The sequence below is a fragment of the Limanda limanda genome, chromosome 3 (genome assembly GCF_963576545.1).
Source record: "Limanda limanda chromosome 3, fLimLim1.1, whole genome shotgun sequence".
Taxonomy (NCBI): Eukaryota; Metazoa; Chordata; class Actinopteri; order Pleuronectiformes; family Pleuronectidae; genus Limanda; species Limanda limanda.
This window is the reverse complement of record NC_083638.1, coordinates 25,103,177-25,120,128: the sequence shown is the minus strand read 5'-3', so window position 1 is coordinate 25,120,128 and position 16,952 is coordinate 25,103,177. Positions and strand designations below refer to the sequence as shown.

The window sequence follows — 16,952 nt, the reverse complement described above, 5'->3', positions numbered from 1 at the left end:
TTTCCATTCCCCACCCCACCCCCTTACACACTGTTTAAATTACACCACTGTTTCTTTTCATTGTCTACACCCTGTAGACTTGAGGGCACACAAAAGGAAAGCAGCATGGTTTACTGGTGCTCCATCAATTGCAAATGTAGTTCCACAATAAAGGCGGGATAAGCCAAGCCTCGCCATCAGCGGGACCTTCAGATTGAGAGGTTGAAAATTAATCTGACAGCATGCTTTCAAAAGACAGCCTGGAGCTACAGGACACACACGGGCTAATATTTGTTTCTGTGTTTCTCGTGCCTCTGTGCATTTCATTTATTATGTTTTGGAACTGTTGGGGCACAGTTTCACACTGGTTGGTTCTTTGTGACTAAAAAGGTCCACATTAAATTTATCATCAACTGGGAGCTTTTCCTTTCCTCAGCGGTGACAGTTTGTAAACGTTTAGCTGATTTATTTCTAAGGGTTTTAAGCTGAAACAACAAAAAACCCAAACAACAGGAAGGTGCACTATACTGTAATACAAACAGCTGAAACAATAAGTCAATGAATCAAGGAGTATAATACCTTGTTATAAAGTATTTTTGGTAGTTGATTAATTGTTTATAAGTATTTTGTTGGGGCAAAAGTGTCAAAAACGTCCTGTTCAAATAGCTGAAATTTGATTATTTTACTTATCTATAAGTTTAAATGAAATAGATAAAAGAAATGAATGGTTCTAATTAATGATAATGAGATTAATTCTGAGTTGCTGCCTCTTGTATGAATTAATTGTCACAATAGACACTAATTATCTAAAGTGTTATCTCTTGATTGTTTGTCGTTGCATAGTTTCATCTCATATCTGTGCATTGAAGTTTTGTGGGTAAAAGTTTGGAATAACTTCATTCAGAAATATTATATTATTTAATACATTTGCATTTGCTCTGACAGAAGGGAAATTATAATACAATTACATGATACATGCGGTAAACCCCCTCATTACACTGTCACTTCTGAGCGTTTACAGTGTTTGGACTGATGAAGGCGCATCTTGTTAATCTGAGAGGATTTCTGAAACGGACAAGTAATGAGAAACAACAGCAAGCTCTGTACTGATGCTAACATTCTCAGCTCGGAGAACATAGCTTGGGGGGGGGACAATGTCACAATGAGCATTTATACAAACGGAGCGGATGAATGACAGGACCACATGGGCTGATCGTGAAAGAATGCCATGACTGGACATGCATTCTGGGAGATTTTAGATGGCAAAACATCTTCACCTACACAATTTGTGCCACAATGCTCCTCCACTGAGAGACTTTTAACACAATATGAAACATTAGCTCAAATACACGAGAGGGTCTTCAACAAACTAAACCAACCATTCTTTGATTAAAAAAACCTTGAACAATTTGCCCTCTTTTGCTGGTAAGGCATTATATCCATGAGTAACTTTTAATGAGAGTGGTAGCTTAAGGCCTTAAGACTTTGACGCTTCTTTAGAGCAATTTGTCCCCCATTGCTGCTGAGGAATTATATCCATGAGTAACCTTTAATATGAGAATGTTAGCTGTAGGCCTTAATAGTTAACATTTCTAGGTCACCATAACCGCAAGCCTCATCTATCTGAGTCAGTTCAACCTGATCCACTTTCTTTACAGGTTTATAGTAAATGTAGTGGCTCTTGGTTGGGGGATTTGAATTGATGTAAATTTTAGTCAAGAGCAACAACAGCACATTCAACAAGACGTGAATGGGCAGAACGATGTATGTCCTTTGTACGATATGTTTCAAGGTTATTCATATAATACTGTCTGAACCAAATGAACAGTGCTTCATTACCTTGAAACATCAATGGAGACTTTTTTCAAGTTCACTTCACAGCCCGTTCTGTTTCTATGATCCTTTCGGCGGAGATGCTCCTAATTTGTGTCAGCGATGGTCATCTCACAAAAGAAGCTTTATTATCGTCTGGGGAATGACGAACATCGGACCTCCAGTGCAGCTTCCAGAAGAAGGTGATCATTGTGACCACTGACACTCCTCCGAGGACAGACAGATAGCGTCATCTGGCGTTTCGGTCACACTATCCCTAACTCGCTAATAACTCTCCGAGGGTTAGCGTCAAATTGTCCCTCAGGGCTTGCCTTTCTTATTGGGCATCAGAGCTAAAAGGAACAGCCTGGCAGAGAGAGACACAAAGTGACAATCACTGACATTTTTCTGAGGATACAGTGGAACTGGGTCTCTTATAGGACAACAGGGGGAGAAAGGATTCCAAACAAACCTCAGTAGAAGAAGAATGGCCTGAAAGAAGCTGGGTTAGTCATACCGAAGGAAGAACAAGGAATTAGATGTGTGTACTGCATAATTCAGGGTGGCACACGGGGGCTGTGGTTAGCGTCACAGCAAGATGTTTCACGGTTTGAATCCTGGTTCAGCTGGGGTCTTTCTGAGTGCAGTATACATGTATACCCACAGTCCATAGACACACAGATTGGTTAATTGGAGAAACTAAATTGACTTTAGGAATTTGAATGGTTGTTTGTCTCTGTACGATGGACCTGTGCAGGATGTACCCCACCTCTCACCTGCAGGGTTCGGCTCCAGCCCTCAATCTACCCTGATAGGACAAGCAGTACAGATAATGGACGGAACATTTATTTTCAAATGTTTATAACTGTGTCTTTTAGCTTTATTGTTGTAATACTTGAAAATAGTAACAGCTGTGCTTTCATTATTTTCGCATCGTCCTTTTTGTGGGATGAGGCAATAAGTGTGAAGTTGGGGTTGAAGGTGGAACAAGTGCTAAAGGCCATGCTGTCACCTAAAGAGTTGTAACACCTGCATTTACTTGCAGTTTGTTTGGGTTTAAAATTGTCAGTTTCAGAGTCCATAAAACAATCACCATCAGCTAACATGGTTTATCTCTTCATTTTCACAAATTAAACAATCCACACCGACTCCAGATGAGAATGCCCGCTGGTCAAAACGAGCCCATAGGTCAAATAGTTTATTGTGACCCGTTACGTATTGAGAGGAAATCGCCACAGCTGTTAGAGATTCAAAGTCCGAGTTAGGAGGAGGAATTTGACACAGTAGACCTCTGATTAGATTCCATGTTTATGACTTTAACAATGACAATTACAGTTCTCTAACCCTATTGAGGGACTTATTTCAAGTCTGCTGCATCTGAAATTGACCTTAAATAATGGGTCCAATGTTTCTATCTTCATATGTCAAAAATTTGAGTTGGAGCTTATTCTCTGTGGGTTTGTCAATATATGAGCAACCATTTTCACAGTCTCCTGACTTATTATTGATATAAGAATATTGATTAGAGCGGCTTTAATGTCAAAATGTTGCAGCTTGGTCAAGGTGGAGATCATTTACTGCTAAGTAGTATAAATTAAGTCACATTTATAAAATAATGGTAAATGATTTTGTCATTGGTAAAATCTCAATCTGACTAAATACATCCCAGAAATGTAGTCCAGGAAAAAGGGAAAAGAAGAGAAGCAAGTTAATACAATCAAATAAGGTTCAAGTACCTCAAAATATTACAAAAGTCCAGTACTTGAGGAAATGTACTTAATTACTTTCCACCACTGCAATTACTTTATTACTTTACCTTAGTTCAGTTTTTCATTTCATATTTCAGTTTATTTTGAGTGTTTGGTGTTTGATAATCTGGGTTTTAATTGTTTTCCGCTTTATAAAAACTGAGAAGATATTGGTTACACATGTTAAAATAATGAATGTATATATTTATTACATTTTAATGCATCCATACTGTTCTTTAGCTTCCCTCATATGAACTACATTAATGTTCCTTCCACTGCATATCACATGTACACAGTGTCTCTGTCTGAGCAGCCTGCAGTGTAATACTCCCCGGGAGAAAAAGACATGACCGCTGAGTGTGAGAGGAGTTTGGAGCACTGAAAAAATCTAACCACTGTGGGGTAGTGTTTCTCTTCATAAGAACTCAGCTACATCCATGAATTAAAATAATATAAAAATAATCTTCACGTCTGTGTGCTTTGTCTGAAATAGCACAACACAGACATGAATTTCTGTTGTTTGCACTTATCAAATAATTGTGGACCTTGATTAGTGCTTGTTGCCAAATGGTCTTTAAACATCAAGAGAAAGCTTGAGATCAACTTCTCCAACTCTTAATAGAATGAATGAATCCTAGGGTTGAAAATTGGTTTTCAATTAGATAATTTAAGAAAATACTCCCCCTCAGTGCGTGTTCCATCCGTGCCAGTACACATATTTTAGTCAAGTTAATGATCTAATAATAATGCCAGAACTCACTTCTAATCTATTTGGATGTTTTGGTGGATTCGTTCAATGAGGCAAAGTGAAAAGTTCATCGTATTAGTTACAGCAGATGACTTCATGTACTCTCGGCAGCACTATACCTGGAATGAAGTTTCTCCACAAATTCAGTCGAGTGGATGATTCATTGTGCTTTGACCTTTAGACTTATGTCTCACTCAGTTAGATCAGAAGAGTGATAAGTCATCCCACAACTGCTATGTTTACACACTGAGTAACTGCTGGACTTTATGCATAAATAGATGCTCTGAGGCTATGTGCCTTACGGCAAAATAACTCTGCGAATAAAAGATAGGTTGGGCATGGAACAAGCAAAGGTTTTAGTGTAGGAACCTGACCTAAGGCCAAAAGTCATCACTGTCATTTAAAGTTTTTACTTCCGTCACAACTCACTGCTTATGTCTTTAACAACAGGCTTGTTTGTAATGTTACAAACAGTAAAATAAGACAAATTAAATGGTCATCTGTGTAGGTCAAGTACAAGAGTAAAACTGTGAACCATAAATTAAAGATTATTTAATTTGAATTATTACTTAGAGTATGACTGTAACAGTGTTATTTCACTAATGTTGATATGTGGTGAAAGGGCAATATTTAATTTATTAACTTATCTTAGTATATTTTCAGAAATGTTCATATCACTTGACACTTCCTGGCCGATCATACTGATATTAATACTAATACACTTTATTTACGTTAAAAAAAAAATGTTTTAGACGAAATATAGCTTAAATGTTGTTGGATAAGAGAAAATAATTAAAACGATAAGAAAAAGACTGATGAGAGCAACGAAAGGTAATAAAACAATAAAATATTGAAAAGATCAAAAGAAGTGAAATTACAGAGAGATAGAAGAGGTATGAGTTGAGGATATAGGTGATAACAAGACAATAGCCCCTTCTTAGGTAGAGCCACTCCGCTGATAACGTATTGCTTGTAATCCAACCCCAATGTCTATAATGTTTGTGCTGCAGTTGCCCCGAACGCCTCTGGCTATAAGAATACCACACATAGTCACCACACCCTGTGCACCTTGTCCCTCATTTGGTTGATTGGTCTTTCCCCATGCATTAATGATTATCCCATTATGTGAGAGGTGGAGATGCTATGGGGGCTGTCAGGTGCTGCAAGAGCTCATGTGTTAGTGGTGTGAGAAGAGGTAGCTCATGAGGTAACTTACTGTGATGATCATGGCATAAACCCAAAGTTGGAGGTCTCGGTAGAGGGTGGACTTTTCAACGGATTGCAAAAGTCTGACATCATGTTAGCATTTACGTAGTTTTACAATTTTGGACCAAACTCCATGTGATTTCTTGTCCCATCTAATCAGTCTTTTCAAATATACATACAAGGATGCATCAAATGTAACGTGCTCACCATATAAACCTTACCGCAAAAACAAAACGGGTTGTAAACTCAGAGGTTTGACTGGCACAAAAAGTTAAGACATTATGTCAAGACTATGCCTTAACAGTATTATTTTTCTATGTCTGATATGTTGGGAAAAGTTGTTGAATTAGACTCATATATGAATGTAATTCAGATCTGGCCTATATCCCACATCTGGTCCACATTCTGTGTGGAATGATGGTGATTGGACGGTCGGCTCTTGTTTGCCTGATCTGGGCCACAAGTGAGCCATAGCAGTACCACATGTCAATTAAAGGTGTCAAAGCTGGCCTGGATTAGTTTTGTGCTATTTAGGCCATATTCACCATTTTCCCCATTGGCCACTTTAGGTTCACATACAGATTACACCTCGCAGAGAACTGCGTGTTTGCCAAAAGTGACCGGACTATGGGGCATTTCACAAGTGGGCAACTGTAGGCTCACATCCATTTTGTTCCGGCCACAAGAAGGCCAGCAGTGTCTCATCGTTGCCTGAGGTGACCCACATCAGTATGTTCTCTGGGACTAGATCACTGAATTTCTACATTTGAAGACTTCACTTGTTTACTAACGCTGGCTTTGAGCAAAAAGATCATGATCATCAAGTAATTTGAAAGAAAGATCTCCTCATTATTGCATGTATTGCAGTGGATTTATGTCAAAGTGGAGGTTTGTTATTAACTACTGTTGACACTTCCTGGCAAAACATTTGATTGATCAGTTCTAGCGTGTTAGCTCGTAAAATGAATTTATGCTAAATTGACACCTAGTTAAATGGACAGGCCAGAGGTTTAGTGTCTTCCTGTAAAAAGCTGTTTGACGGAAGGGGTTTATTCATGCAGCTCCTTGTGCTTTCCTGAGTGTTGTGGGCTAAACAAACAGGAAGTAATAGTTAACCCTTGAAACAGCAATGTAAAATCCGTGATGTGCTGTGAGTGTTACTCTGCATTCTTTAACTGGTTTAGCTTTTAACGTCATCACATTTCTCAGCTTTACAAAAGGAATGTGCAAACTTCTCATATGATTATGACGTAAATACATTTTTAGTAAGTATATATTAAACTCTAGGTATTACTAGTGGTTGGTATTATAAACTGTGTTATTAAATATAGTTGTGTTGTAGATTTATTTTTAATGGTAGTTTTTGTCATCAAATTACATTCAATAACTCATAATGAGAAAGTTATTGTCTAAATAAAATAATCAAGAGCTGAAATCTATTTGTTAAAAAGTATTTGACCCTTTGCTGTGATCTTTGAGATCAGTATACAAATTGATTGGAGCTCAACTAAATTGATTAACTCTAGAGGCGTTTCGAAAGTCGCAATTCACACTGAATGTGAGGACAACACCCAAGTCAAGAGGCTCAAAACCATTTATAAAGCTCTAAGTGATTGAGAATGGAAGAGGTTTAGAATCACCAGGAACCTTATGAGGGTTGTCGGTCTGGTCAAAGTGAGTATACCAGGCAATAAGTGTGTCAGTATGATCAAGAACCCATTAGTCACCAGCCATTTCCCGACCTCTGGGGAATGGCTGCAGTATCGCATAGAGACCTTCTCCGGAGTTTGCTTTTCAACATGAAGGGAGATTCTTAAAAACACAGAAATCTCCGGAGCGTTCAGGTAAGGGGTCGGTGCAGCAGGCTGAGGCAGATCATAGCTCCAGAAGTTGGAAGGACAACCATCTCACCAGTAACCCGTCACCCACGCCTTTATAGTAGAGAGGCAAGATGTAAACTATTTCAAACAACTTAACATCATACAACTTTCTTGGAGTTTGCCAAACAAACAAATCTGCCCGATGGTGTGTGTGACCTGAAACCATAGCGATGGTTCCCCTTTCAGCACAGTGATCTGAAGCATACAAGCCGACACTGGCTTCAAGACAAGTCTCTATATTTCCTTTATCAGCCAAGCAAGAGCTCAGACTTACACCCAGTAGAACATCTGTGAAGAGACGTGAAGACGGCAATGTATAATAGATTACACCTAAATGATCACACATCACATGACTATTTATATTTACTGGGCATGCCCGTGTAACCACTGTGTAGTTATATTTCTTGTTGCCGCTGTAATATAATTTTGGGATTAACCAAACAAATCCAACCATGATTCAATTGATCTGGTCAATCAAAATGTTGGTCCGTTGGTCTTTCACACCTGTTATTCTGGTTCAGTCTTAACTGTGAAAGCCTCCTACAATGCAGACCCGGTGTTTTCCAAACTAAAACAGGGCCAGCAGCTTTTTCAACCTTCTCTGTTTTAGGCACTTGATAACTCCAGATTAGTGTGGACACCAGGTGTTAACACACAGTGATGCATTTTAAAACTTAGATGTAATGTGGACACAGCCTGTGTCTCTTTTTACTTTTGGTCTCTTTCTGGTCTCTTGTGTCTCTATGTCTTTTTTACTTTTTCCTTTAGTTGTAATTTTACATCTCTTTGATGATGCTTTGTGTCTATTTTAAGTCCATTTGAATCACTTTGTATGATTTTTAATATATTGTGTTCAATTTACATCTACTTGATGTGCGTTGTGTCTACTTTTAGTCACTTTGAATCACTTTGTATGTCTTTTCATCCCTTTGTGGTAATTTTACATTTACTTGTTGTGCTTTTTGTTTATTTTTTGTCATTTTTAGTCACTTTGTAAGTTTTTTCATCTCTTGGTGGTCATTATACATCTCTTTGTTGTTGTTTTGTGTCTATTTTTTGTCATTTTGAGTCACTTTACATGTTTGCTTGTCTCTTTGTGGTCATTTAACATATCTGTGTTGTTGTTTTGTGTCTGTTCTGAGTCACTTTATATGTTTGCTCATGTCTTAGTGGTCATATCACACCTCTTTGTTGTTGTTTGTGTCTATTCTAGTCAATTTTTAATCACTTTGCATGTTATTTTTCAGTGACAGTGTCTGCAGGTGAAGCCCCGGGCCTCCCCTGGTCGTTGGGGCCCCTTGACCCGCCCCTGCTCGCGGTGCAGCATCGTGTTTACAGAGCGGTGTGAGGAGAATCTGCACTCACTCGTTCACCTCAGGGAAAGTTTGACCTGGTGTTTTTTTCCTCCTTCCCAGCAGCGAGTGCTGGTTGTTGGCTGTGCAGACTGACGCTGGAGCAGCACAGGCCGGGCCCGGTGCTGCAGGTTGTCCGGTAGGGAGCCCGCCTGGCCGCAGAGCTGTGGATGTGAGGAGCCGAGGAGGGGGACGCGAGCAGGAATGGGTGAAAACACACGGTGATCTCCCGCGAGGGGAAACAGCAAAGTGATCGTCCGGTTAGCGAGAGTTCCACCGGATCCGCTTCACCAGCCGCCGCTCGGTGTTTTTATCCGGGAGAGGGAGGGAGGGTGGGGGGTGTTATTTAATGGGACAAAAAAACGCAAGGTAGTAGGCTCCCGCTCCTGTCGCCAGCTCCCCGGCTGAAGGCTTCACTCTCAGGGGGTCGAGGAGACATGTCCGGCCCCTCAGCTCCCGGGTCTGTAGCGATCCACTTCACGTGAACGTGGGTGTTTTTCCGCTGGGGGGGCTCGTTAAAACGTGTGATATGTTTTGAGAGGAAGAAAAGCGTCACATCTCTTCTTCTTCATGCCTGAGCCGAGAGAACCGCAGGAGAGGAAGCCCGGAGCAGACTAACACGCCGGGGACAAAGCCTCCCCTTCCCGCCTGCCTGCCTCTCCCCTCCCGTCGCCTTCCTTCTTCCACCTGAACCCGACCCGCAGACACGATGCGTGGGGGTCTGCTGTGGACGTGTGTGTGGATGTGTCTGTGGGCTCTGCTCCGTCCTGCCGCCGCCGGGCAGGGGCACTCGGCGGCCGGGTGCTCGCCGTCGTGCGGCTGCGATGAAGATGGAGGAGCGGACTGCTCCGGCAGAGGACTGACCGTCGTCCCGGCCGGACTCAGTGCCTTCACCTACTATCTGTAAGTGTTCCAGCGACTCTCAACATGGCTGTGCACTCAACACATGTCCCGTCGCAGCGAAGGGCCGAGTGTGGTGGGATGTTGTTGTGCCGGTGATGGACACTCCACTCCACATCACTAAAGTTTCCACTGAAGGAGAAACACCGTGAGGGAGATGCAGTCACACACTGTTGGGTAGTGAGGGCTCCAGTCGTGATTTAGTGTGTCACAACTCGGTGTCACTTTTTAAAACTTTACAACAACTTGTCACCAACTTTCCAGGCACATCTAAAAAGTTCTATTCCCACCAGGAACCACGTTAAGGCAGCTTTCAGTTTGGACACGTGTTGGTCTGCAAGTGTTTTCGTAATAAGGATGTTAAAGATAATGTTTGACTATTTAGCACCTTTTCAAGAATAAAAGTCACAAAGGGCTCTACAAGGAACAACCCTAAGAGAAGAGCAAGTAGAGAGCACACATTTAAAGGAGAAGACTTAAAACTAATAGTCTTATAAAACAGTCATAATACCCATTTAAATTTTCCTGAAAAAGTGGCATCTTTAAATATCCTCTTTTGTCAGATCTTCAGTCTAAAACCCGAAGAGCTTCCAATTTGACCCTGAGATACATCCAATTCTCACATTTTAAAAAGCGTCAACCCATAAAAGTTTGCAAATGTGTTAAACCGATGAACAAAATCATTAATCAATTATCAAAGTAATTGGCAACTCATTTTGCGGCAAATCAACTTATCTATTAATAGCTGCGTGTTGGCCATTTTGGAATAGATTAGTCAATTTATCTACAGAAAACAAATCAGAAACTCTATTGTTTATCGATATTAACCATTTCTGTTCATAGGTATTGCAATAAAGCTTCCAATTACAATTCCTCAAATGGGCCGGTTTATTCTTTAATTTGTCATGATTGTAGACTTAATATTTTTGTTGTATAGATTTGGTTGACCAGGCGATTTCAATAGATTTCATCTTTGACTTTTGGTATTTTGCGTGTTTTTCCCGACTCTCAGTTTAGCTTTAAAACAATATTTACAGTTTTATAAAACTTAGCTGAGCAGAAAAGTCTGGAACTACTGAATGTTGACCAAAGACTAAACAATGAGTCAGATATTATAATTACTGCAGATCACCTTTCTCTCAAATAATAGATCATTTAGCCTATGGAACTACTGACAAAGTTTATCACCACTTTATCATCAGCATGATTTGTATTTTGTGACCATAGCCTCCTGCAGACTTTTTTTTGTATATGCTGTCCAGCAGAAAGGTGTTTTAAAAGAAATATATTCAGGTCTCAGAATTTTTTTGCCAGGAACGATTCAAAGCTTGGGGCCAAACCAGCTGAGATTGGATTTACTACCAGGATAGATTGGATTCAGACATTAGTTGGCCCCTGACAAACTTTATTTTTCAGGCACAAAGTACACATTTTATTTTCCGAGACCACTAAAACAACCTTTCTTTTAAAGACGTCCTGCTGCTGCACAACAATTCCCTCCCAAGGTTTGGATAGGAAACACTATGACTTGATTGTAGAGTAATGTTTGGAGTGCTGCGCTCACAAATGGGGCTACATTTGGGTGAGTTATGCTGCATGGATTGAAGCCAGCAGAGCCTTGTACACTGCTGTACATGCATTAAATAATTAGTTGTCAAACTTGTGCCAGACTTAAACTACTAGATCAAGTTAGGTTGCTTATACGAGAGCATTTTAGCTTTTTTAAAGCAGAAGAAATGGGCACTAGGTATGTTGGGTCTGTGTAGTGGTGTAGAAACAGTTGATGATTGCCTCATCTAGAAACTCCTTTGTTTCACAGCCACTGGGTTAATCATAAACTTAAGTACCCACCTCTGCAGCAGCATTGAAAACAACAATTTAATGCGTTGAGTTGTAATTTTTTAGCTTCCTTGAATAATAACTAGGAGAAGTTATGACTTTAAGTTTATAAAGGCACATGCTATTTAGAGTGTATTACGTGTTTGAGATAAAATAAACTTGTGTTTCACTGTCACCTTGCTTTTAAGTGTAAAGGTTTTCTCTTGTTCGTGGAAGCCTCTGTGCTGTTTGCCACCTTTCTAAGAATGGTGGGTTAAGTCTCGCTTCACCCGAACCAACACTGTGCCACTTGAAATCACAATTGTGAAGAGAGTGTTAGGTAAAGTAAACAGAGGGAGTGGATTCATATGCCAGGCTGTCAAGACATGTCACACGAGGCCTGCTGCCTACAGCTGAAACTGTTAAGGCATACTTTTCTCCTCTGGGAAAAACAGTGCTCCAATGTATTATGGGCCGTCTGACATCTTCAACGTGAAACAATGTTTTCACAAAATGATATCATAACCCTTACCGCCAATCTGCTGGACTATTTTATGCCCAAGTGGAAAACAATACTTTGTTTTCACAATTGTGTTGTCTTCACTGTCTGCTCTGCACATGGTTATCTAAATGCTCGGTGACAGGTTTTAAACAGTGAAGTGCCTGGTACATTCACCTCAAACTCCCCTAAAAGTATGTGAAAGGTTGTTTGTCCCTCTCTCTGTCCTACTCTCATTTGTTCTCCTGGTCTCTTGAACTCTAGTTGTCCTCTCCCACTCCCTCCGTCTTTTGTATGTGAAGCACTGGGGTTAGGGATCATGATGGATTAGTGAGACATATTGCAGCTGCAAGGGCTCCTTCTTTCGTGGCTAATGCAGCTACAATGGTCTGCTGATGTGTAAAGGAAAAGTCTTATACACAAGTGTTTTGCCATTGCAATATCTTAGCAGATCAGGCACAAATGTTTTTGCAGACATCGTGCATGTTGAATCAGTGTCGTGGCGCAGAGACACTGAGAATAAAATCTAGTCTTGTCAGTGTGAAAAACAGGGAAACTTGAAGGTGTATTGTAAGCATAACCTTGCCCAAAGGTCAGGGAAATGACATGGATAAATATTTAATGCTATTTATTTTATTGTTCTATTGATTTTTACCTTTTTATTTTAGAAAAAACATACGCTGTACAATAAATCATATGACAGTGTTGGACTGGACTCACCTACAGCCCACAGGGGCTCGAGTTTTGGCATTTGTAATGGAAACAGCCCTGTCACAGGAAAGCAGATGAGAGAAAAGAGGAGGCCCCTGAGCCTGTTACAAAGCAAACACTCCTTTTGAAGGTATGTAGTTTACCTGCCACCGAGTCTCTGCACAGGTTTAATTCTTGGCACGGTATCTGCATGAACTCTTGCACATCTAAAGGGAGCAAGAGCGAGTTAGCGGCTTACATCTCACTTTGGTTGGGCCCTTTCATAGTATGAACAAGGTTAAGACTTACAGAAAATGGAGGGGTGGAGTCAGGGGTCTTGCACTCTGCTTGTGAGGCTTGGCTGCTTCACCACTGGTGCCCTCAATCCATTTTTAACTGAATGATACTTTTGTTCTTGGTCAGCAGAGGTGAAAGGAGCCAGTCAGTGGTTCCCGCTCCCAAACTGGATGACTTGTGGACGGTAGAATATTAATGCCCTCTCCCCTTCTCTGAGTCCCCGACCCTGTCCTCCACTTTGACACCTATCCCCTCCCCATCACATAGTTCAACCATGTTGTTGTTTTTGCTGAATCTTGTGCCAAGTATTCATTAACCAAATATTACCACCAGCGGAATTTGGTAGAAATTCAAGTTTTGAAGTTTTTGGGTTCATGTCGTACACCTGGCACAAAGTGTGACCCAGGCGTCTTTGCTAGTTTAAGACACAAGTAGGCCATTTTATCATCTACAGCCCATTTTGTTTAGATTGAAAATATGCTTGTGCCCATGGGCATGTTGGTTTTGAGATGAGATGTGGTCAGTTGCATTGTTATCTTGAGACAGCAGACAGTGATTGGGCTTTCGACCAATAAAAACATGGTGTGAAGTCAATAGGACGGTATTTCACTGTTATCTTAAGGACCATTTATCAAGATAGTTGGCTAATATGGGCTTACAAAGGTGGGTTGGACCACTCCGTGTTACACAAACAGATGGTGTGCTCACATGCATTCACTTTGCACACAAGCTGATCTGTTTCTTCTGCAGAGAAGAATTCCCTCTTACTTCCTTGCCAATCTGTCATTATAAGCGCACCTGCCCTTTCGGGAACGGGTGATGGCACGCTAACTGGTTAATTGCTTTTTCCACTCTGACCACACTTTTGATTAATTTAGAGGAGTGCAACCATTTTATACACTTAGCTAACAAAACTTGATTTGGACACGCTGTTAAAGCAGTTGCTACATGCGCATTAGACCGGGGGATTAGATTGTTAAAACAGAGCCTAAGGTCTTAGGACAGAAGTGATGATGTGAGAGTTTAGGATGATGGGAAGATGTTCAGAGGTTAGTTTGACACATGAGAAATATTTATTATGTGCTATGTTTGTCATATGGAGAGCAAATCACGGACTTGTGACCATAAATCTCTGTAATCGTTGGTAGCTGACATGAGTTTGAAGAAAGCAAAGTGTAGCGTAGCTCAAGCCAGGAGCAGAGGGAAGCTGCAAATTCTGTATGATCTTTCATTCGTACAATAACTGTGCTGAAAGTCCTATATGTTTGTTTTTGAAATGGGATGTAATGAAGATAGACAAAAACAAGTTATCTTTTAAATACATTTTTAAAATCATTTGCTTATTTACTATGCATAATATGAACTGTCAATGCATATCATACATTATTTGACAATGCTGATTCACCATTTTTTAGTCCCGTTTGTTCATCTAACTCTGTATTTGGCTAATTGAAACAACTGCTTTTAATCCAGACTCTTTCTTCATCTTACGTTTACCACTGAATGATTATATTAAGCGAGGAATCATTGTTTCTCTTTAAAGCTTCTTAGAGAATACAAATAATTAGAGTTATTCTTTTTCTTGAGAGCAATGCCTTTATTATGTTAAATTGTTATCATCAGCCTTGTTTTCAGTTTAAGGACTGTTCTTTGTCACTTTGTCACAAATACCATAATAAAGCAGATCAGTTGGGTATACTCTTCAACTGTATATTCTGCTGTTAATGTGTTACACAGTCAGGGGCAACTGAGAGACCTCATAGTTCAACACAGTGTGTTAACATGTGTCCGCAAAGTTATGTTTAATGTTCCTTCTGCATTGGCATTCTTTCCCTAACCTTAACCAAGTAATGTTATTAGGTAAACATGACATTGATAAAGTTAAGCTGTTGAATATTTTAGTGGAAAACGTATTAAATACTCTGTCAGTATATATTTTAATGATACATTCAAGATTAGTATAAAAAAATCAGTGTGGCATCCTTTAAGTGTACAATGGACAACCATATAAAGGTGCACTGCACGCCAACTTGAGTTTTTAGTACATATGCTAAGGTGGCAGGTATACATTTTTGCCTGTTGAGACCTCCGTGCCTGGTTGCAGGAATATGTAAAGCGATCAAGCAAACTAGCAATGTCCTGCCTACAAGCTGTGGATGGTAAAAACTAAACGGATATTTTGACAGTTAACAGTAAGATTTCTTCTGGTGTTGCTGATGTCCAAACACAAATAAATCAATAAGCTGGAGAATGGATAGACGTCCAGATTAATACAAAAGTAATGTCACCTAACTTTATTTTGTTGCATATGCGTTCGGATATTAACTTGGTAGTTGGGACTCAATGTAGTGCTCTTGTAAGTGCACTCTAACCAGTGAAGCATATTTTTGTCTGCTTCCGAAGACATCTTCCATCGTCCAGGGGATGCTGAGATGCAGTTAGTCTCCAGCCGTGGAGAAAGAAATTTACTGATACCTGGTTGTAGAAGAATTTAGCCTTGTCCCCATTTATCACAGCTGCATTTTTAATGTCCTCTTCAATCCATCTTAGCTGGGACAGGCCCGGACCTTGATGAGTAAAGCAGCCAGACACAGAGGGAGGGAGGAAGTGTGATAGAGGCCTCCCTTGCTCCCCGGCCCTGCATGTGGTTCAGACCAGTCAACATTCTGAGGAAGATTGAGTCAAACTGTTTGAAATGTGGTTAGGGATGCATCCATCTGACAGCCCGTGGTGGCAGATCTGCTGTGGTGGTTGCAGAACCACCACTGTGTTGTCAGGGTGGGATAAAAAACCCATAAAGAGTAGGTGGACGTTGATAGAAGTGTTGTTGTAGCTGCACACTCTAGAAGGTAATTGGATAACCAGGTAAGTGGAGATGGGACATAGGTTGCTGGTATGGTGAGGGTTCTGTCAGGGCCCACCTTTTAAGGCTTCTTTACGTGTGTGTTTTTGTGTGTGTGTTTTTGTGTGTGTGTGTGTGTGTGTGTATGTGTGTGTGTGTGTGTGTGTGTGTGTGTGTGTGTGTGTGTGTGTGTGTGTGTGTGTGTGTGTGTGTGTGTGTGTGTGTGTGTGTGTGTGTGTGTGTGTGTGTGTGTGTGTGTGTGTGTGGGGGGGGGGGGTTGGGACTGCAGAGGAAGGGCAATATGATCCTCGTAGGATTCAGAGGCCCACACACAAGGTCCTACAGATCTGGCAGTGAAATTCAAGATGACCAGTTGGAGAGTGAAAGAGAGGGAAGGCTCATTCGCTTACTCACAGGGTTGCTACATTTGTGAATCCCGGATGTTTTTTTTCAGTCTTGATATGAGACATCTCCTCTTGGGGGGGGTTCTTTGGGGCAGATTTATTTTCAAGATTAGGGAACAAGAGAAGAGTCTTTCACTAGATTTTGATTGTAGACACAATATAGCCTTTTTGTCCCTTTTTAAAAATTTCATTGCCAATAGAAAACTCTGCACTGCTTTCCTATAGAAACATTTTCACCGCTGTATATATAAGTATCTAAAAGCATACTCATATTAGCTTTGGTGGGGAAGCATATCAAGTCCTGCGTGCATAACTTTCATGCTGCCACATGCCTATCTCTACTTGAAGTTGGTTTGAAAAATGAAGATCCCTGCGGCTAAAGAGAAGGGCCTTTTCAAGGCTTTCTGTCATTCATGTTGCACACATGCAGGCACTGTCAAAAACTCGGAAAGCTCATGAAGGATGTGTGACATGGCCAGTTGTTTGTATATGTAGTGACCCCCCTCCCCCACCTCATTACTATCTTAATTGCATGTTTTCTATAGTTTAAGGGATTAAATAAGACCCAATACACAGACACTTTTATTTTGAGGGCTTTGCACTAACAATAGGTAAGGAAATAAAAGGGATTTAAATAGATAAATACAAGGAAAATGGTCAATTAAGGCTTTAGAGAATAAATAGGTTTCTGAAGTCTCTGTAGCTTGAAACTGATTTGAAGTCAGTTTTCATGTGACCCGATCACCCATCATGCTTATTAACATCCTAAAAGCAAGT

General features: G+C 40.5%; 1 protein-coding gene across 2 annotated transcripts in view; it reads left to right on the top strand.

Moving 5' to 3' along the window:
* The first annotated feature begins 8,717 nt into the window (after positions 1-8,717).
* The window catches only part of lgr4 (leucine-rich repeat containing G protein-coupled receptor 4), a 29,795-nt gene continuing 21,560 nt past the window's right edge, over positions 8,718-16,952 (top strand). For both annotated transcript variants that reach the window (XM_061068728.1, XM_061068727.1), the window contains exon 1: positions 8,718-9,628. In XM_061068728.1, coding sequence (XP_060924711.1) covers positions 9,435-9,628 — 194 coding nt within the window. In that variant the 5' untranslated portion in view covers positions 8,718-9,434. The remainder of the gene's footprint in view (positions 9,629-16,952) is intronic.